At 49.2% G+C, this 22,144-nt stretch overlaps 1 protein-coding gene across 5 annotated transcripts in view; it reads right to left on the bottom strand.

The window, feature by feature from the left end:
* The window catches only part of EVC (EvC ciliary complex subunit 1), an 82,378-nt gene extending 61,967 nt beyond the window's left edge, over nt 1-20,411 (bottom strand). For 2 of the 5 annotated variants that reach the window (XM_082462772.1, XM_082462773.1), the window contains exons 1-5: nt 19,998-20,410; nt 13,445-13,570; nt 7,618-7,701; nt 5,299-5,531; nt 3,783-3,867 (exon numbers count right to left, since the gene is read on the bottom strand). In XM_082462772.1, coding sequence (XP_082318898.1) covers nt 3,783-3,867; nt 5,299-5,531; nt 7,618-7,701; nt 13,445-13,570; nt 19,998-20,177 — 708 coding nt within the window. In that variant the 5' untranslated portion in view covers nt 20,178-20,410. Of the gene's footprint in view, nt 1-3,782; nt 3,868-5,298; nt 5,532-7,617; nt 7,702-13,444; nt 13,571-19,997 lie in introns of all 5 variants that reach the window. The other 3 variants (XM_082462770.1, XM_082462771.1, XM_082462774.1) reach the window with 2 other exon arrangements.
* Between the last annotated feature and the right edge of the window lie 1,733 nt (nt 20,412-22,144).

The raw sequence follows: 22,144 nt of genomic DNA, 5'->3' as shown, positions 1-22,144 counted from the left end.
GATGTGTAAAAGAATAGGTATGGCCGGATTGGCCCAAGGGCCATAGTTTACGATCCTTGTTTTAAGGTTTGTTAAACACTCTTCTGTGCCAGGCTAATATATATATTATCTCAAATGATCATCACAGCAGGAGGTTGGTACAATATTCCCCATTTTACAGATGAGGAACTCTCAGTTGAGAAATCTGGACAACTGGCCTCATGTCACAAGGGACATCCATGAGGGACAGACCCAGAACTCTTCACCAACCTTCATTATGCTTGCCAATGCTAATAAACTCTAAAAAGACAAAAACTGTCTTGACTTTCCATCCACTGAAGTCTGAGGCTATGTACAGTAACTTTCTTTTCTCAAGATGTTAATCTCAAATCTATTTTCTTTTTGACCCCAAACTGAATCAGTAACATTCATAGGTCTTGTCCCATTCCTTTGAATTGTAAAAACTTTTTTTAAAAAATTTATTTATTTATTTTTTGGCTGTGTTGGGTCTTCGTTTCTGTGCGAGGGCTTTCTCTAGCTGCGGCAAGCGGGGGCCACTCTTCATCGTGGTGCACGGGCCTCTCACTATTGCGGCCTCTCTTGTTGCGGAGCACAGGCTCCAGACATGCAGCCTCAGTAGTTGTGGCTCACGGGCCTAGTTGCTCCGTGGCATGTGGGATCTTCCCAGACCAGGGCTCGAACCCGTGTCCCCTGCATTGGCAGGCAGATTCTCAACCACTGCATCACCAGGGAAGCCCGTAAAAACTTTTTAATTTGGAATAATTATGGACTTAGAGGAAGATGAAAAACAGTATAGAGTTCTGTGCACTTTGTCCCCAGGGGTGACATCTTACATCACTGTGGTACAATATCAAACCTGAAAATGGATATAGGTCCAATAGAGTTAACTATAGACCTTACTCAGTGTTCACCCATTTTTACATGCACTTATTTGTGTGTATATGTGTGCACGTGGTTCTATGCAATTTTTCCCCATGTATTGCCACAATCAAGGTAGAGAATTTTCCAGCACCAGGAGAAATCCGCTAGTCCTAGTGCTCCTCTGATATTAGCCACCCCCCTCCCACATCCCCGATCTATTTTCTTTTCTGCCATTCTGCTTTTAAAGGTCACAACTCCACCTCCTAGACAAGCCCAGCACCAGTGTCTTCCTCCTCCAGGGCCACCAGAGAGCTCTAAGCTTCTTGGCTGCATGGTGGTCACATCTGGTCTGAGTCACTTCTGAACCCTGACCTGTGATAGTGGATCTCTACCAGAGAAATGAAATTTGAAGTCTTTGTGTAACATGGTGCCCTCCTGTTCCCCATGTTTCTCTAGGTCTTACACACGATGAAGACATGCCTTGCAGTGAATGGAAGGCCATGCTTAGAAAGCAGCTCTCCCAGGGTGGCGACGGTGTCAACCAGACACATTTCTATTAAGCACCTACTATGTGCAGGGCACTGTTCTGGGCTCTGAGGATACACAGACCTTGGACTCAGACAAACCTCATTTGGGTTCTGACTCTGCAGTTTACCAGCTGTGTGATCTTGGGCAACTGACTAGACCTCTCTGAGACTCAGGTTCCTCATGAGTAGAACAGCACTGAGGTTTCAATGAGATCAGACATTTAAAGTGTTTAGCCTAGCAGAGTTTCAGTGTTTCATAAATGATGCTGTGATGACGCAGATCACACAGCCCAACAGAGCCCAGAACTTTGCCTACAGAGAACTTTCAAAGTGGGACTTGACTCCCTAGTAATTGCATGGAGTAAAAGCTGCAAGTATATTATTTTCACACCTTTCCTAAAGTGGCCCAGAGAGGGGAAGTGACTTACAGAAAGTCACACAGCTCATAAGTGTCAGAGGGTGGACTAGAACCCAAGTTTCTAATTCCTAATCTGGTGCTCCTGGAACTTTCCCAGGTTCCAGCTTAAGTATCTCTCTCCAGGGAAGCCTGACCACCTCCCTGAAGCCTACACGCCCTCAGGTCCTCTCTTACATGCCCTCATGCTACTCCATCATTTGCTTTGTCATACTTTTTGCCTCTGTGCATTTTGTGCAGTCTATTGACTGCCATCTCTCCCCTGGACAGTAGGCTCCATAAAGGCAGGGCCTGTCCTGAGTATTGTGTCCAGCAGGGCGGGGAGGCTGACCACAGGTGAGTGACGGTGAATGCTCTCTTCATGACAGTAGGCTGCTTCCCTGTGGGCATTTGCTGGCTGCTCCAGGGGCGAGGGGCCAGGACCACGTCACTCACCAGCTGGATGGGGCTCTGAGCACAGAAACAATCACCCTCCACGGAGCAGAGCCTTTGAGAAAATCGCCAGGGCCACCTGCCCCCAAGCAGGACCAGGTGTGGCTAAGTGAAAGCAGGCTGCAGCTGCAGGTGGGCTCATGCCTCATGTCCATGAGCCTCTGCACGGGGGTCTGTGGGGCTGTAGGAACAGGCTCGATTTCTGGAATCCTAGGATGATTTACGGTTTCAAATACTGGCACCTGTTTACGAGGCCCGTTCTGCTCACACAGAGCAAAATTTCTTTCTGTTGCATCCTCAACTTAATATTCTTTTATTTCTCCTGTTTACAATGAAGCACCTGTGGGCATATCTGTCTTTGTCTCTGTCACTCTCTCTACCCCTCCCTTTCTTTTCCCAACAGGCCTTCTCTCTCCTCCCTTCTCTCTGTAGGTCTCCTCCCTCATTCAGTAATTCAGAGGATGTGTCTCATGGAGAAATAATTCTTTTTTTTTATTATTATTTTATTTTAATTATTTATATTTGGCTGCGTTCGGCTCTTCATTGCTGTACGCGGGCTTTCTCTAGTTGCGGCGAGCGGGGGCTACTCTTTGTTGCAGTGCGCGGGCTTCTCATTGCGGTGGCTTCTCTTGTTGCAGAGCACGGGCTCTAGGTGCATGGGCTTCAGTAGTTGTGGCACGCAGGCTCAGTAGTTGTGGCTCACGGGCTCTAGAGTGCAGGCTCAGTAGTGGTGGTGCACAGGCTTAGTTGCTCCGCGGCATGTGGGATCTTCCTGGACCAGGGATCGAACCCATGTCTCCTACATTGGCAGGCGGATTCTTAACCACTGCGCCACCAGGGAAGCCCAAAATAATTCTTTTTTTTTTTCAACCCCAGTGGGCTTGCTGCTTGGCTAACCTATGGAGGTTCTGTAGCTACAGAGGGACTCATCCCTCTGATTTTCTGTAACCTGGATCCAGTATGGATCCATGTGCATCTGGCAGAGACCAATCTTGTTTCCTCATGTCCATGGCTCTGATTTCTCCTTCCTTCACTCAGAGAATGCACACCCATAAGAAGGTACTCAACTTCCCATCTCAGCCCCAACTTAGAACTTTATGACTTAGGGCCAGTCTCCACTCCGTGCCTCAGTTTCCCCATCTATAAAGTGGACATAATGATGGCACCCACCTCGCCGGGTTGTGTGAGCTTTAAAATAACTACCTGTGTAACACCCCCAGCACCTAGTACATAGTAAGCACTCATAAATCTTATGATCACTATTATCATTCCTCTAAAAATCCTGTTCTCTTTGGTCTCCATCAGGAGGTGTGCGCAGAGAGTAGGTACCCAGCTTTCTGCTTTTAACCCCAATGGCAATGGGTAAAGTAAATCCTGCTCCCCATCTGCAGGCACGAATTGCTTTTCCATTTTGTGGTCGGACGCCTAACCCTGCTCTGCCTTCCCCTTGTGGCGGCTCCGCTGTCACCGACACCCGTTTCCCAAGGGTCTCCGGGACTCCATGCACACGGAGAGCCTGTCTCCCGGGTCCTGAGTGCTCCACCTACCATGTGCTTCTCCTGCCTCAGCGCCGTGTCCAGATGCAGCAGGTCTTTTAAGTGAAGGTTGTAGATACACAAGTCAAGGTCCACACTGAAAAGTCCAAAGAGAAACAGAAGAGACTTTCAGAGTATTTGAAGTGGGGAGTAAGGTTACCGAGTTATCAGTACATCCCTGCAGGATAAGCCACGGTGCATCCTGACTCCAGATTTTAAATTCTGCGGCATGCAGAGATTGCTCACAGCCACCCCAGGTGCATAAGAGCAATCGAAGAGGCCATCTGAAACCCATTTGTGACCAGAAGGAAGCAGCTGCCCGAGACATCAAAGACAGAACACAGGAAGAGATGGAAGGTGAGAGAAATGAAAAAGAGCACTCCCCCCCAGGCCCCCCCGGCATTTTCATGTCTAGTGTCACGTGTCATCATTCCTTTCTGCCATCATGTACACATTCTCACAGCCATTTACAGATGAGGAAACTGACTCAGGAAATCAAGGGTCAGAGAAATCAAGTAGCGGTCACGTGGTCACAGGGGCAGAAAACTGACAGTGTGAAGATAAAGGCCTTTGACCTTTTCTCCGACATAAGCAAATGCATTTTAAATGACTACAGTCCACCTGAACTGTTCAAGTCCTCTTCGTCCGAATAGGAAGAAACACCCCTTCCCAGCCAGGCAGGGGAGCCAAGAAAGCTCCAATTCAACGAAGTCCCTCCTTCCTGGGGCCACCTTCAGGGTCAACACCAAGCTCAGGGTTCTGATCCCACTCTTTCCACAGCCCTGAGCCAGGCCACGCCTGGTTCAAGTCACCCAGGGCTCCTTGGACCCACGGAAATTCAGATCTGAGAGAGGCCTGAGGAGTGACGTGCAAACCTGCTGACTAGTTTTTTGAGCACCTACTGGGTGCCGAGCCTTACTCTGGGCTGGACAGTTTGGCGATTTAGAGCATGGGCTGCAAGATAAGGTGGTGGGGTCACACCAGGCTCCAACACTCACCTGCTGCGTGACCTTGGGCAAGTCACTCTGCCTCTCTGTGTCTCATTTTATTCTTTGAAAATGAGGGCAATATTAGCATCTACTACACAACCTTAACAACGTCGGGCTGTTGAGAGGAATTAATTCATTGACTGATTAATACTTGTTCATCACTTGCCTGTCCCAGGCTCCCACCGGGTGGTAGTGCACAGCTGTGAATAAGACAGACCTGCTCCTCGTGCTCAAGAGAGAATTAATCCCTGCAAAGTGCTTAATATTTTGTACACAGAAGACACTTAGCCAGTGCTAGCTGCTGCTATGCAGTGCACGGGGCAAGTCAGTGATTAAAGGAGGTCCCCTCTGTCTCTCCCCAGGGCTCAGGCCTGGCTCCCTGACCCCCATGCTGGCCAACACCACACATTCAGCTCCAGCTCTGACACTGGGTTGCTGTGTGTCCATGGCTGAGTCCTTAACCTCTCTGGGCCTCCATTTCCTCCACTGAGCATGATACAGCCTATCAGTCTGCATCCTCCATCCCACCCCCTCCTCACCTCTCGCAGGTCAGTGCCTCGGGGAAGCTGCTCGCCCCCAGGAAGGTGCGGCCGAGGAACCTGTCGTCGCTGGCGGCCGAGTGGACGCTGGACGAGGAGCTGCAGTCGTCCTTCTCAGCCTGGCTCAGGCTCCCCAGGCTGCTGGAAGGCGATGCCTCCACGGGCTGGTTCGGCAAGACTGGCTGCTTTAAGGTTTCGTGCAGAGACGGGTTGGAGGAACCGTCGGCCAGAGGCTGGGGGGCAGGAAAGAAAGCGTACTCTCAGTCCACGTGACCCATCGTGAGTGTTCCCGTAATTCCGCCGGTGACACACACGGTGGCTCCCAGGACAGCCGAGCCGGGGCAGGCAGGGAGGGTGTGAGTGGACACCACGGAGCTTCTGCCCCAGGGGCACGGCCACGGCCCTAGGGGCCTTCGTCGCAGCTCTTGTCACATCACTTGTCCCCAAAGGCCAGCCCCTCTGCACCAGGCTCCTCCCTTCCAGCTATCAGCCTGGGTCTGTTCCCCGATGGCCCACCTGTACCCACCCTCGGCTGCCGGCTCTGACCTCCCCAGCAGCCCGCCTGCCCTGCCCCACCTCTCCGGCTGCTGTCCCAGACCCCAGGCCCGCTCTGTCCACTGACCTGCCCTCGGATAGACTCAAAGCCCCTTAACAAGGAACTCAAGCCCCTTGCACTGCCATGACCACATGAGGTCATAGCCTAGTGCCTGGCACAGCCAGAGAGCTCAGCAGATGCCAGCCATCCCTACGTCCAGCTTCGTCTCCTGCTGCTCCCAGAGGTGCACGCCCAGGTAGCACTGAGCTGGTGGCCAGCGCCAAACCCTCACTATCATTTCGTGCTTCTGAGCCTTTCCAGACTCTTGTCCCCCTGCCTGAAACACCCCTAACTCATTGTCTGCTGGGCTGAAGCATCCCTCCCTCCAGACACAGACCCCTGAATCTTCCTACCCTGATCCCCAGGCCTAGCCCACACCGGGTTCCACAGGACCCTGGTCATTTCTGTCCTGCCTGCTCTCACACGCCACCCTGCAATGCCCGCCAGGCTGGGAGGGCCTCCAGGGTGAGGACAGTGCTCTCCTGACCACTGGGTAATCACCAGGGCCCACCACAGAGCCTGCCTAGCACGGGTGCTGATGACGAATGAACGCCCCAGGTCTGGGGGTTTTGCACCTTCACCCACCCACCAGACAGTGAAGGAAGAGGTTCCCAATGTGTGTTCCGGGGAGCAGTCCCATGAACTATACAGTTACTGCTCACTGTGAGGGTTCCACAGAAAAATTAGTTTGGGAAAGTCTGCGTGAACAAGGTAGAATCATTTCTTTGGTATAGGAATTCTCAGAGCCTTCGATAGGCTCTGGCTGTCCTCAAAAGCAGATAATAATTTAAAAAACTGAATATGTGCTGAGTGCGCAGACATCACACACTGTTCTAAGCCCTATGCCTAATTCCCTATCTTACCCTCAAGACAACTGGGTGAGGCAGGAGGGCCCTTTACCCCCATTTTATGGATGAAGAAGCTGAGGTCCTGAGAAGTCAGGAAATGGCCAAGAGTAAACGGCTGAGATAGGAGCTGTGTTTGAGTCTGTCCTATTTATCTCCAGGAGAGCAGGCAGCACTTTCCTCAACTTACTTGACCAGGAAACTATTTTTTTCGTGGAGCATCACATAGGCTGAGGGCTCCTTGAAACATCAAGGAATATGCTGCTCTCTGCAAACCTCCCAGCCACAGGTGTGAACTCCTGGCTCCAGGTGTAAGACCTGAGGGTACGACTCTTGCCCTGCCACTTCCTGCAGTATGACCTTGAGCAGATCATTAACCTCTCCCGGCCTCAGTTTCCTTATGCATAAAGCGGAGAGAACAATATTATTTACCTTATAGGAATGTTCCAAGGAATACTGAAATGTGTAATGTATGACAAATGCTTAGCACTGTGCCAGCCCCGCAGTAAATGTTCAGCGTCAGCTGCTGGCATTAGTCCCAGGGTCTGTAAGGATCAATGTTAGTAACTTGTTAGTACTTGTACTAGTGTTAAAAGGTCAGGGCCGATGCTGCCCTACTGTGCTGTCACCTGGTGTCCCTGTGGATACCTTGCTGTATATACCATGGGCATACCCTGTCCCTGACAACACTGTCATAAAATGGATTAACCCTAAAGTCATGCTCCATTACAAAGCCACAAAATTATCTCTATTAAAATGACTTGCCATAAAATCCTCAAATAGGACCCCAAATTGCACATTTAATCCCCCTTCTCCTACCCCAATCTCTAGCACATTACTGGTTAATTGCATTTCTAAGACGGAGCTCAGGACTCTCACCCGGAACTTCTGATTGATGGGATAGACGACTTTTGCCTTCAGTGCAAACGCTGTGATGTTGCTATTGAAAGATGGCTCACATTCCTGGGAAGGAAAAAAAAAAAAAAATGGCATGGAGGCTTTTGGTAAAATGAAGGACAAACCACCAAGAGTTTCCAAAATGCCACATCCCATTTGTAACAGTGGCCTTGGGAAGGGACCATAATAAACACATTTAGACCCAAGTAGTGCTCACTTGCTAGAAGGATGGATGGATGGATGGAAGGATGGATGGATGGATGGATGGATGAATGGATGGATAGATGGACATACGAATGGATGGACAGATGGACAGATGAATGGGCAGGTGGATGGATGGATAGATGGGTATAGGGATGGGTGTGGGAGGGATAGATGTACAGATGGGTGGGTGGGCGAACGGACCGATGTTAAATAGCACATTCTTCATTTAATTCCAAGCCTTCAGCTTTGGAAGATGTAAGGATTTAAATAACTTGACAGCACCAAAAGTTTTCCTAAAAATTGTGAACCACTTTTTGGTGGAATAAGAAACCAAATATTTTTAGCACTGCCAGGTGTACAAGCGCTTACGTGTGGCAATATTCATGCAAGGCTTTTGATTAGACCCTTAAATGAAAAGTAGTGGTTGGACAGGTCTTTTCACTTTTCTGAGCCTCAGTCTTCGCAGACAGTAAGCAGGTAGCGCATCTGGCCCCAAGGACGGCGCGGACAAAGCTCCCAGCAGAGCTGCTGGAACAGAGCAGAAGCGAGGCGACGGACAGCTATACGTCACGGCAGTAAAGAGACACCAGCAAACACTGCTCAGGAAACCAGCTCCCCAACCGCAGCTCGATGGACTGATTCGTGCCTGCTCCACACAACACAGAAAGGCCCCACATCCTTCCCATATCGCTCTCCTGTCAGGGTCGCCCCTGCACTTTGCACGGTCGGTGCTGAATGAATGCTTGGCCACAACCAGCGGGTGAATGAAGTTGAGCGGGCAGCAGTTCAGGAGCCCGGCGCTCCAGGCCGGGAGGAATCTCTACTCAGCAATTCTGACCTGGCTGGCAGGTGGAAACTGCATCCACATCGATTCCAACGCTTTGCAACTAAATCTTAAAAAAAGGAACTCCGTAACAAATGATTGATTTCTGATTGCCGAGTTCTCCTTGGAATTACATATCCTATCACGAGGAAAGCGGAAGAATTTATCACTTCCTCATGTTGTGTGACGTTGAAACAGCACCCGACAGAGCCCGTGATGTGGCCTGTATACATCTCCAGAGAGGGTGTCGCCGTGTGCCCTTCTGAGCAGGGCAGGGGGGAAGCTCTGGGGCAAGGGCCCCAGTTCTTGTCATGTCTATCTCTGTCTTCGGACTCGCAAAAACAGACTTAGATGACAAGAATGGGGAAAGACCACCAACATGTGGTCCTTAAACTTAAGGACCATTCATACGTCCACCTATCCATCCTTAAACTTCCAAGGACCCTGCCATTTCCCAGGTGGGGAAGACGACACAGAGAGGTTGAGCTGTGCGCCCAAGGTAACACAGCTATTAAATGTCAGAATCAGGATTTGAATCAGATTCCCTGGCTCCAGAGTCCCTCCTCTTCAGCTGACACCATCCATCTCCTTCGACATGACACAAACGAGAACAAGAGGAAGAGCCATGCTTCGCCACGCCCCAGGGACACAAGTTGGATCCTGAGATACTCGTCGCTCCCATATCTGCCACATCCAATCGACCACAAATCCCACCAACTTAACCTCCTAAACATCTCTCAAATCCACAGCCCTGGCCCAAGCCACCATTATATTTACCCCAAGGGGCAGCAATAGCCTCTTACCTGGCTCCCCATCCATGTATTGAGGGCCTACTATGTGCTGGCACTTGATGCGTGTTTGCTCATTTCCTTATCACACAACAGTCAGCTGGGGGAGGCTGGTGCTATCACGATCAGACCCATTTTACGGAAAGGCAAAGGAAGGCTCAGAGGTGGACTCTTTCCAATCCATTCTTCCCTCGTAGCCATCAAAAAACATGCAATTCCCATCACTTCCTGGCTTAAAACCCTTCCTGGCTTTCCTTGGATCCGAGGGAGCAGAGCAAGGCCTGTCCCCAGCTCCCAGCAGCCAGTCCCACTCTCTTAGCTGGGGGACTGGTACAACAGCAAAGCGTGGCCGTAAGACTAAAAAGGCTGACTTCAGAACGGGTGACATAATCTGTGGGGTCCCGTGCAAAATGAAAACAGCGGCGGGGCGGGTGGGTCTTACTCAAAATGATTAAGAATTTCAAGACAGCAGAGTCCAGAAACTGGCGGGGGGGCGGGGGGAGAAAGGGGCATGGTGACTGGGCACGGGGTCTGTGTGACCATAGGGCACGTCCACCTATGAAGCTGGCCCTGGCTGATGGTCCAGTGGAAACACTTTTTCAAGGAACGATGCAAAAGCAGAAAGAACACTGTGCATTTTTAAACTTCTTCCAAACAGAGGTGAGAAGAAAGGACGGAATGAAAGGGGTAGAAAATGAGAGGAAGGCTTGGTCTCTGCCCTCCAGGAGTGCATCTTCTAAAGAGGAGACACCAAACAAACATTGCACTTAAGGGGAAAAACATAATATAGGAAGCAAAGAATACAGACGCAGGGGTCCACCTGAGATGGACAGAAGCAGAACCTGGGAACCGGGAGCCTGGGCTGTTTTTAGTTTTTCACAGCTCTTCTTATTAAGTTCTTATTAAGTTAAGTCCTCCAAAGTCTGATCATCTCCCCAACCATAGCAACACAATTATTCAGAAAATTGGCTGTAGTGCAAATTTACAATGTAAAACTTCTTCAGCTGAAGCAGTGCGATTATTCAGAAAATTAGCTAAAACATAATTGTAGGAAAAGAAAAGCCATTTCACTCTCTGAGAAAAGGTGCTCTTTTCGGCAAATGCACAAATACCTCCAGAGGGCAGGTATGCACCCTCCCTCCGCCAAAGCCAAAGGACAGGAGGAGGCTGGGGAGTAGCATGCCTCAGAGCCTTCTGGAATTTTGTTTGTTTGTGGCTAACATGAGCTATTTATCAAAACAGAGTTCATGCAAGGAGTGGCGTGGACCCTGAATGCCTTGGTTTTCTGGGCATTGGAGGATGTCAGGGTTACAGCTCAACTTGCCCTGTCAAAATCAGCCCTGCCCTCATTCCTTGACAAGCTCAGCCTGCAGAAGGCAGGGGCATTTTGGCAAGCCGGTCACTGGAACGGGAAGATCTTTAACTTAACTCTTGGCAATTATTAGCTTGATAATGGGCATCGGCGAGGCACAGCTAATTGTTAACAGGTAAAACATTACTAGGTGGAAGAAATGGGTTAGACTTCTGGGGAGGTGGAGATCTGGCTCCCCAGCAAAGATTGACTCATTCTGTGGTAGGAGGGTTCACAGAGTTGATTCACGGGTGACCCTGTGGGGCTGCCACCACTGCTGTCATCACAAAGCTGAGAACCCTGAGGCTCAGAGAGGTTATGTCTCTTGCCCAACATCACACAGCACACAGGTGGCAGAGCTGGGCCTGGGTTCCAGGATTCTGGATCCCAAAGCCAATGTTGTTTGTATCATATCTGAGGCTGCCCTCTGTGTGAGAAGGGGTTTTTTTTCAAATATGTTTATTGAGATATAATTCATGCAACTGAACCATGTAAATTGAATACGTTTCGGTATATTCACAGATATGTGCAACCATTACCACAGTCAGTTTTAGAACATCTTTATCATCTCAGTAGGAAACCTGTACCCTTTAGCTATTACCCCTACCCCTCCCATTCCCCGCACCCACCCTAAGCGACCACCAATCTACTTTTGGCCTCTGTAAGTTTACCTGTGCTGGACATTTCAGATGAATGGAATCCTATAACATGTGGTCTTTTGTGACTGGTTTCTTTCAGTTAGCATACTATTTTCAAGTTTCACTCATGTTGTTTTTACAGCTGAACAGTATTCCATTGTATGGAAGGACCACATTCTGTTCATTCATTCGTCAGCTGATGGACATTTGGGTTTCCACGTTCTGGCTATTGTGATTAGGGCTGTCAGGAACATTTGTGCACATGTTTTTGCATGGACATATGTTTTCATTGCTGTGAGCAGGGTTTTAATCCTATGGGGTGAGGGGAACAGAGGCATAGAGATAGATGAGGGAGAGAGAGAAACTAAGACAGGGAGACATCACAAAGCCACACTGTCACACTCTCACACACAGGCCCGCAGAGATGCACATGGAGAGAGACACACAAAAACAGACATGGACACGCAGCGAGATGCACTGATACACACATAGACAGACACACATGGAAAGACAAGCACCTGGAAACAGAGAGGCTGGGAGTGTGAGCTCGAGACACACAGCACAGACGAGGAAGGGTGGACTCATCTCCGGGAACAGCCAGGCGCTCTCTCTTCCTCTCCAGCTCCCCATGTCTCAGCCCTGGGAGGGCAGCTGATCGCTCCACGGGGTCTGGCCCAGCGTGGGGAAGGGAAGCCCTGTCTCCAGAACCCTTGGGAAGTACAGACACGGGGGTGACTCGAACACTGAATTTTCAGCTTAACTAGAAGCTTTTCCTATTCGTTTCCAACTTTTTGGTGAAATTTGTTTTAGAATACCCAACGCACTTTCCTTGCTTGGTAAGCAGAAGCTGCAGAACATGACTGAGTGTCAGAGGCTGCGGGGAAGCAGCCCTCCCAGGCAGGAGCTGAACACCCCCAGGCCCAAATCTCAGCTACGTGACTGAGGACAGTGACCTGACTCCACGAGCCTCAGTTTCCCCATCTGGAAAATGGGCAAATAAACAAGGTCTACATCATGGGGTGCTGAGAGGATTGCATGAGAGAATTCACACGAGTGTTTACATCACTCAAAAATGACACGTGAAAATGCCTGGAATTCAGTAGATGCTAAATAAGAAACTTGTTTCCAATCTTTCCCCTTTTCCCAGCACCTCTCTCTCTCTCTCACTCTCTCTCCCTCTCTCTCTCTCCCTGCCTACCTACCTACTTACCTACCTACCTAGATGTCTATATTCACCTTTGGGCAATTGAGGCTGGAGTCAATTGGGCAAATGACTGGAGTCTGGTCCTTTCTAGGGACCAGGAAGTGACTAGAAAGAACACATCTTTGGAAGAAACGCCCTCTCGATCCACGGAGCTTATGCAGGAAGCGATGCCCTATGGGCCGATTCAGGCTGGACAGAGTGGGGAGGGGAGCAGCAAGGAAGGTACAGGGAGCATCCGTCTTTTAACATCTCCATCAGAGGCGCAGAACTCCCACTCCTAGATATTTACTTCAAAGAAATAAAACAAAATGAAAACAAACAAACTTACACACCAACATTCACAGAAGCCTTGTTCAGAAGAGCCAAGCACTGGAAACAACCCCCACTGTGACACATCCTCACAGCGGGCTGAGCAATTAAAAGGGACAAATGACAAGTGCAACGACGACCTGGATCAACAGGCACAGGAAAGCACGTGATTGCATTCATGTAAAATTCTAGAACAGCAAAACCAATCATGGTGATGGAAATCACAGCAGCGGCTGCCTATGAAACGGGCACTAGAGAACTTTCCGGAGTAAACGAATGTTCCCGATTGGGGTCTTGGTTACAGGGGTGTATACACTTGTCACTCATTAAACTGTAAGCTTAAAATCTGTGCATTTTTTCAATGTAAATTATACCTCAAATAGAAGCCTATTGGGACATGAGATCTGCTGGGGCTCCTCTGGATGAAATCCAGGTAGGGCACGGGACACCCAGCGTGAGTCTCTTCCAATGCACCCCAAACACCCAGCTTACGTTCAGAGCCTCCTCATCCTTTGAAGTCGGTGCTTCTCTCTTCCTCCTCCTGGATGGGGAGCCGGTTTCCGACGGGGTCTGAACGTTAGACTCCAAATTCTTGAGCAGACTCTGAGCGTCATCTTTCTAGAATCCAAAGGTGGGGTGGGGGAACACATTGAAATTGGTCAGCCTAGTGCCCCTGTGACATTAGCCATCAACTCCCCACCCCCAGCCATCACGGCTGCTCATCTCTGCTCCGGGCCTGGCCCTCTGTGTGCAGTGCTTCCCTACACCTAGAGTCAGGTCCACATCCTTCAAGACTATCCAGGTGTCACCCTCCTGACAAGCCCCCAAAGCCCCGTCTCAGCGTGTCCTCAGGACCTGGAGGCAATACTTGGATCAAAGCTCATTCGAGGGCTTCCTTGGTGGTGCAGTGGTTAAGAATCCGCCTGCCAATGCAGGGGACATAGGTTCGAGCCCTGGGCCAGGAAGATCCCACATGCCGCAGAGCAACTAAGCCCATGCACCACAACTACTATAGCCTGCACTCAAGAGCCCGCGAGCCACAACTACTGAGCCCACAAGCCACAACTACTGAGCCCACACGCCACAACTACTGAAGCCTGTGCACTGCAACGAAGAGTAGTCCCTGCTCGCTGCAACTAGAGAAAGCCCGCGTGCAGCAACGAAGACCCAACGCAGCCAAAAATAAATCAGTTAATTAATTAATTAATTAATTTTGAAAAAGCTCATTCCATTGTTTTTCTGAGTTGGTCCCCACTTCCCCAGCTCCTGTAGCCTGTGAGCTCCTTGGGGTGGGGTAACAGCTTAACATGGAGAATGACAAATATTAAAATTCCTGTTACTTCCTATAATGTGATTGGATAACTTTTAAGAAAATATCTTAGGTAACCTTAAACTATAGAATGGTTTCTGTTGTGAGCTACAGTTGATGCTCATTATTTGTGGATTCTGTATCTGCAAATTGGCCTACTTGGTAAATTTATTTGTAATCCCCCAAACCGACACTTGGGGTGCTTTTGCGGTCCTTCCTGGACACGAGCAGAAATGTGAAAATTGTGAATTGCCTGATGTGCAGTTTCCAAATGAGATTGAAGAAGGCCACGCTCTAATTTCTTGTCTCAGCTCATACTGCAAACAAGTGTCCTTTCCATGTTCTATTTACTACCATTCTTTTTTAGCACTTTTGTTGGTGATTTTGTTGAAAATGACCCCTAAGTGCTGTCTAGTGTTTCTAAGGACAAGAAGACTGTGATGTGCCTTATGGAGAAAATGTATGTATTAGATAAGCTTTGTTCAGGCATGAGTTATAGTGCTATTGGCTGTGAGCTCAAGGTTAATGAATCAACCATATGTTAAATGAGGCACCTTTAAACAGAAACACACATAAACACATGTATTGATTGGTTAATGAAAATATTGTGACCAGGATCTTGTAGAAACAAAACCCTGCATCTCCCCTGGGAGCAATGCTTTAGTATTTGCTAATCCTGCGTTTGCACTGATTTTATAGAACATAATTATCTACTGTATTGAAAATCCTATTATGCCAGAGACACTTATCAAGCCCCTCTTTGACCACTGGCTGCTCATGGATATAATCTTGAACTGAGGATATATCACCAGTTTGTCATTGAGTTAGTCACCAACTATTACAGAGCATCTACTCAGTGTCAAGCCTTAATCTAGTCACTGGGAATAGAGTAATGAACAAAACAAACAAAGCCGCTGCCTTCATGGAGTTTACATTCTAGTGACAGAAGAGAGACATAAGCAAACAAAGAAATAAATATATAGTGTGTCAGAGGTGTAAGTGCTATAGGGAAAATCTGTGGAGGATGGGGAAATGGAGAGTGATGGGAGGGGAAGGCCTCTTGGACAAGGTGGCATTTGAAAAGAAACCTGATGGAAGTGAGAGAGCAAGCCATTCAGGTATCACAGGGACAAGCATTTCAGGGTGAGGGCACAGCAAGTGCAAAGGCCCTGAGGCACAAGCACGCTCAGCATGTCCAGGGAAGCCCACGTGGCTGGAGCAGTTGGGGGTGGGGTAGGCAAGGTTAGATGATGAAGCCAGAGATTTGGGGGTTGTTTGTTTAGCAGCCATAGCTGACCAGCACAAGGCTTCTGCAGGGAAGGACCTGGTCCAATCACTGTAAAGACTCCAGGAGAAAAACCTCAGTCACCCAAGGAGGAGTATCAGATTTTTTGCTCCCCAATTAAAAATGGCCAGGAGATCAAGGGTCACCAGCCATTTCAGGACAGATTCTAATATGAAAGACAAACCCCAAAACAAACAAAAGGAAAAAGCAGGCAGGAAATAGACACTGCATGGGGAAAAGAAAACTAAAAACAAACAATTATAATATCCTCAGAGAGATAAGAGAAGATTTTACAGTCACAAAATAAGAATAGGCTAGTAAAAACATAGACTATTCTGAGGACAAAAAAAACTCTTGAAAATTAAGAATATGAAAAACTCAGTACAAGTATAAAGTTGAGAAAAGTCTCCCAAAAAACAGCATAAAAAGACAAAGAGATCGAAAATAGGAGAGAAGGAAGATAATTAGAGGCCCAATTTAACCAAAAACTGATAGGAGTTCCTGAAAGAAGCAACAGAACATAGAGAAAGAAAAGAGTCATTAAAGAAATCAAGAAAATGAATTTCTCGATTGAAAGGGCCTTCTGAATGCACAGCACAATAAGAAGCATTAGATTTCCCCCAAGACCCATCCTGGTGCATTTCACATACTGGGAGTAAAGAAAAGATCCTTTAAGATTCTATTGAGGAACAGAAGAAAAAAAAGAGATACCATGCAAAATATCAAGGATCAGAATACAACCTGATTTCTCAACATCAACAACGGAAATTGAAAGACAAATGGAGAAAATGCCTTCAAAATTCTGGGGGAAAATTATTTCCAACCTGGAATTCTATAACTTAACTACTCTAACCAAATTAAGTATAAAGACAGAAGAAAGATATTTTCAGACATAGAAATTCTCAAAACAACTTCCACCTATCCTTTTCTCAGAAAGCTACTGGAGGACGTGCTCTACCCAAATAAGGAAATTAGACAATAAAGACAGTGTAGGAGATCCTGAAAGAGGGTCCAACCCAGGAGAGAGGTGAAGAAGTTCCAGCATGATGGCCCCAAGAGGTCCCAATGGTGACAGCAAAAGCCTACAGCAGCTGTTTCTTGAACTTTAAGAACAGAGAGACCATGAGAGGGCTTGTTAAACACAGCTTGCTGGACCCACCTCCAGAGATTCTCATCGGTGAGTCTGGGGTGGGGCCCAAGAATTGGCATTTCTAACAAGCTCCCAGGTGACGCTGATGAGATTGCTCTGGTTCACTATGAGAATAGCAACGGTCTAGAGGCAACCGGCTCATATTGGAGAGTTCAGAAGCTTTCTGGGAGAGAAGTTTTCCCAGAAGATAAAACAGATCAAATACCTAATGTATTCAAATGCCTTGAAAGAAAATGTAGACAAATGGGGGAAAGTTTACTGTTAAACAGATGATAAGTACACAGAATCTAAGCAAATGAAAAAAAACGGGTAATTATTAATTTCAGGGAAAACAAAGTATTGTGCAAAAAAGGAAAGTAATCATAAGTACAGCGGATCCTTGGCTGACAGTGAATTATGTTTATGGAATTGTAATAACGAAAACACCAAATACTGATTTCACCATAATTACCCCATAACCACACAGGGAGGTGGTGATGGTGGATAAGGAGGGTGTAAATATGAAGGAGGGGAGAAAAGAGAGCTAAATCACTCCGCACTTCCGCAGTGGGAAGTCAAGCAGCCATGTCAGCAGGTTATTTAGAAGTAAATGACCAAAATAGCCAGCTGAACAAGAGTCGAACGAGATGGCTTCTGAAAAGTGGGAAATGGTTGCAAATGAACATTTTAAATTATGTGCATGTGTAACTTTGATGCAAAAAAAAAAAGTTTTAATGATGAAATAAATAAAACTAATAAACAAAAATAAAACAGAAACCACAAAGGGAAAGTGGTGCAAGACAGAATTATGAGCTGGGTGACCTGGACCAGAGGAGGAGAACAGAGTGCCCAGGACCCAAGAGGGAGGAAGTGTCTGATCCAGCCTGAGGTTGGGAACACTTCCCTACATGGTTTTCTTCCTGGGTCCTGAAGGATGGGTGGGACAAGAGGCAAAGAACAGATGTGCAGAAGTGCAGCGACATCTGGGGATCAAGGGGATTCTGGGTGGCTGGATGCATGGGCGCCCATGCCCCAGGGAAGGTCAGTCGCCTTATATACCATGCGAGGAAACTGGACGTGATCTCGTGTAGGCAACCAGGAGCCACTGGAGGTTTTTAACCAGGACAGTCATATTGCTTCTATTCTAGAAATAGAAACTAGAGGCAGGAGACGGAGGAAAGGAGGACACTTAGAAAGGAGTGCTACAAAGGTCACATCCAAACCATCAGAAAACCCAATCAGCGTTACCCTTGAGCCAGAGCCCCCTCCATCGCTACAAATCTGGTCTAAGCCACCACCACCCTCAACTGGACTAGTGCAGCTGTGACCGACCAGCTGTGCAAACCCGGACAGCTTGGTGAGTCTCTGTCAGCCTCAGCTTACTCAGCTGCGAAATGGGCTACTCTATCGTCTGAATGTTTGTGTCCCTTTCCCTCTCAGTTAATGTGTTGAAATTCTAACCCCCAAGGTGATGGTATTTGGAGGTGGGGCCTTTGGGAGGTGATTAGGTCATGAGGGTGGAGCCCCCCATGAATGGGATTAGTGCCCTGATAAAAGAGGTCCCAGCAGCTCCCCTGTCCCTTCTGCCATATGAGGACACAGCAAGAAGTCAGTCATCTGCAACTTGGAAGATGACCTTAGCCAGAACCCAACCATGCTGGTGCCCTGATCTTGGACTCTCGGCCTCCAGAACTGTGAGAAATAAGTTTGTGTTGTTTATCAGCTACCCAGTTGATGGTATTTTTGTTATAGCAGCCCAGACTAAGACAGATACTAACTACCACCTTACCAGGTAGCGGATGACTAAACACTCTGACTTAGGGGTTCAGACAGACTGCAGTTGAATTTCAGCCACTGTTCATTCATCATGTGACCCTGGTCAGAGAACAACCTTGCAGAGCCTAGATGTCCTCACCTGGAAAGTGAGGCTGACAGTCCCCCCACTCAAAGGCTTGGAGTGAGAATATAGAAACAAATGCCTGCAAACTCCTGGCAAGAGGCCTGACACTCAGGAAAGGCTCTGACGTCTTACTTCCCTCTTCACACAAGGAGCCAGTGTCTCTTAATCACCAGCGGGATGCGACAACCTCAAACTTACCTACAAGCATCTTGCACTATGTTAATTTCAACTTTTATCACCCCTTTGCAGCACGACACGCCCCTGAATTCACCTGCCATGTGAGATGCTTACATCTGCTGGATGCATCCCCTTCTCATGTGGGCCAGGAATGGGGGAACAAAACCATACCACCTTATCTCAGATCCCACCAGACTTCATCCCTCAAAGAGGTCAAAGCAGCAGGGACCTAAAACAGTGATCATACCACCACTGATGGAATGCCTGCTGTATGCCCGATACTTCCACACAACATCCGATTCCATAACAATAACTGCCATATGAAGCATCCATTAATCCCTTTCAGGCAGCCACCTGTGACCAATCCCATCCACCTCCTATACAGTGGCTTTGGGGTTAGACACACACGCCTGTCATTTGGCAAGTTATTTTAACCTCTCTGTGCCTCAGTTTCCTCATCTGCAAAATGGGGACATTAATGGAACAAGCTCACAAGCTGTTTTGGAGAGTCAGTGAGATCATTTTCAGGTAGAAAGTGTAGCTCAGCACCCAGCATACAGCCAGAATTCAATAAATGCTAGCATTTTCATTTTCCCATCACAGAACTCATGATGGGGCTGTGTTATAATCAAGTGTTTACTTGTAATCTGTCCATCCAGAGGCTGTGAACCTCCAGGGGCAGGAGCAGGGTTTATCTTGTACACTGATGTAGTGTCTAAGCCCCTAGGCCATGCCTGGCAGTAGAAGGTGCTCAGCAAACTTTTGCTGTGTGGTCGAATGTTGAATGCATGCTGATGTAGCAGCTGGGACTCAAGAGGAGCTAACTGGGTAATGCACACAGCAAGGAAGCAGAATGGACATCCAGGGGCGGGGAAATCCCCTGCCCTCCTGTCCACCACGCTGAGCTCCGCCCATAAGTCCAAATGCTTAGTGCTACAGATGAGGAGACTGAGGCCTGGAGGCCTTCATCAGCTAAGGTCACACAGCGTTGTCAGATGGAGCAGACACTTCGGGGCAACTCCAAGCCAGAGCCCTTCTGTCACTTGGCCGGCTCCCTCTGAAATCACTGTCTCCAGCCGCCTCCCGGAGCAGAAGGGGAATGCCCCAGGGCAAGACCTTTTGCGAGCGATGCCCAAGATCACGCTCAAATGGACTCGGAGAAGGGGGCTGGAAACCCGGACCACAGGGCCGAGGAAGACCGCGCCCCCGCGCCCCACACCCCGGTTGCCCGCTCGGCCGACCCACCTGGTGCGGCGGACGCGGGCGGGCGGCGCGGCAGCCGAGCCAGAGGCCGAGGCCGAGGCCGAGGCCGAGTGCGGTGCCCAGCAGCACGGCGGGGACCAGAAGCGCGGGCGCCGGCCGCACCGCGTCCCGGCCCAGCTGCAGCCGCGCGTCGCTCCCGCAGGTCGCCGCGCCACGGGCCATCGGGGGTGCTCAGGCGGCCGGCCCGCCGCATCCCACCCGCCGCCGCGCGCTGCCCGCGCCCGCCGCTCGGAGCTCCATCCCCGCCAGGTCCTCAGTGGACCCGGTCCCCGGCGGGCCAGGGGCGCGGCGCACTCCGCCGACTCCTCCGGCCTGTGCTGCCTCCTTCCTCCAGCTCCCCACCGGCTTCCCGGCGCTGCCCAGCCGGAGGGAGGAGCCTGGACCCTCCGCCCAAAACTTTGAACCACCCCCGCCTCCAGCCCTGCCTTTGCACTGAGCATGCCCGGCCAGAGGCGTGCTTCTCAGCCAGGAGGACCTTTTGGGAGGAGTCTTGTTTTGCACGGGCCTCTTGTCTTCCAGAGGGGGAGGGGGCCACAGCCAGGGAGGAGGGTGGTGCTGGGTTGTTTATTGAGTGCTTAGGATTTGTTAAGCATTTAGCCTGATGATCCGAGTAACTTTCTTAACAACCTTCGGAGATGGGCACTATTACGCGCCCTTCCTCCTGATGAGGATCAGGGTCAGCACTAAGTGATACATTGCAAGTCTGACTCAGCCTTGCCCCTGACCTCTACCAATTGGCCCCCTTTGGACCGCACAGTCCGGCCTTGCCTCTGAACTTGTTTGCCTGCAGACTCCTGTTTTAATGCTATTTTCTTCCAGGATGGTCAATGCTCTCCTCTAAGACTACGTGTAGGGAGATTGTTACACTCAGCCCCTGCTAGCCAGGAGGTGCCGCGTGGTCATTCATTCGCTCAGCATTTCCAGAGACCCTGCTGTCTGAACCAGCGCCAGGGCAGCCACCAACCAGACAAGGTCCGCCAGTGAGGATTTCACAGCTGTGTGGGGAGATAGGCAGAAGAATTCAGCAACTGTTCTTTCTTTAAGCAACATTTACTGATGCTAGCTCTCTTTCTGGGTGCTGGGGTACACACACACACACACACACACACACACACACACACGTGCAGGCGCGCACGAATGCACTCACACCCCTAACCTTTGGAGCTTAATTCCCTGTGAGGGCCAGAGCAGGGGTACCATGGGGATCTCTGGGGATCCAGAGAGGGGTTTTGTGTCCTTAACCTGGACATCCAGCTCAAGTTTCTGGTTTTTTCCATCATTTCCTCTTCACTCCTTCCAAGTTGGCAAGATGGGAACTATTATCTAGATTTACTTTTTATAGATGAAGAAACTGACAGCCAGACAGGAGAAGTGGCTCATTCAAGGTCTTGCAATAGGAAACTGGGCACATATATTCACACCCGTGTCTGTCTGGTTTCAGGACTCACACTCTCTGCCATGCGGTGCTTCTTAAATGTTTCCTTAGGAGCATCTCCAAGGCTCCTGGGAACATGTATGAGGGCAATAACCAGAAGTTCTTGCTTTATGCTGGCTATATCTTTGGATACTCAGGCTTTTATTTCTTAAAATGTAGTATTCTTTGCATCTTACTTTATTATAAAATTGGTTGCATATCGAAATCATCCTTTACTCACTAATAGACTTAATGCTCCAGCAATATGCTAGCATTTAGTCTTTGGCCTTGTCTCACTCCTGGCACACACTGCGTACCCGCAAGGACAGTGTACCTCGTGCGGAAAGCTTGGCTAATAAACTGTCAGATTCCCAAACCCCATTGTCTTGTCCCTGTCAAGTCAGGAAAGGACGGTCCTCGGAGGGGCAGGGTAAGAAGGAGCACAGGTGCCAGGCTTCCTGGCCTGAGGCTGCAGACAGCATGACAGGCTGCCCTGCAGGAAGGCTGCAGGAGGGTGAAGAGGTGTAAGCTGTCGCTGCGGGCCCAGGGTAGTAACAACCCTGCTGCCATGGAGAGTTCTGGGAGTTTGCTCAGCTGCTGCCTCCTGGCTCCAGACACCAACTCTCCTATTTTGGTTCCCCAGAGAGGTCCCCCAGTGGCTGTCCTGACTACCTGCCCACCCCTCCCTCCTGGGGGAATGTGAGGGTGGCTTCTT

This window comes from Balaenoptera physalus (genome assembly GCF_965194825.1).
Source record: "Balaenoptera physalus genome assembly, chromosome: 5".
Lineage (NCBI taxonomy): Eukaryota > Metazoa > Chordata > Mammalia > Artiodactyla > Balaenopteridae > Balaenoptera > Balaenoptera physalus.
This window is presented reverse-complemented; position numbering and strand designations above follow the sequence as displayed.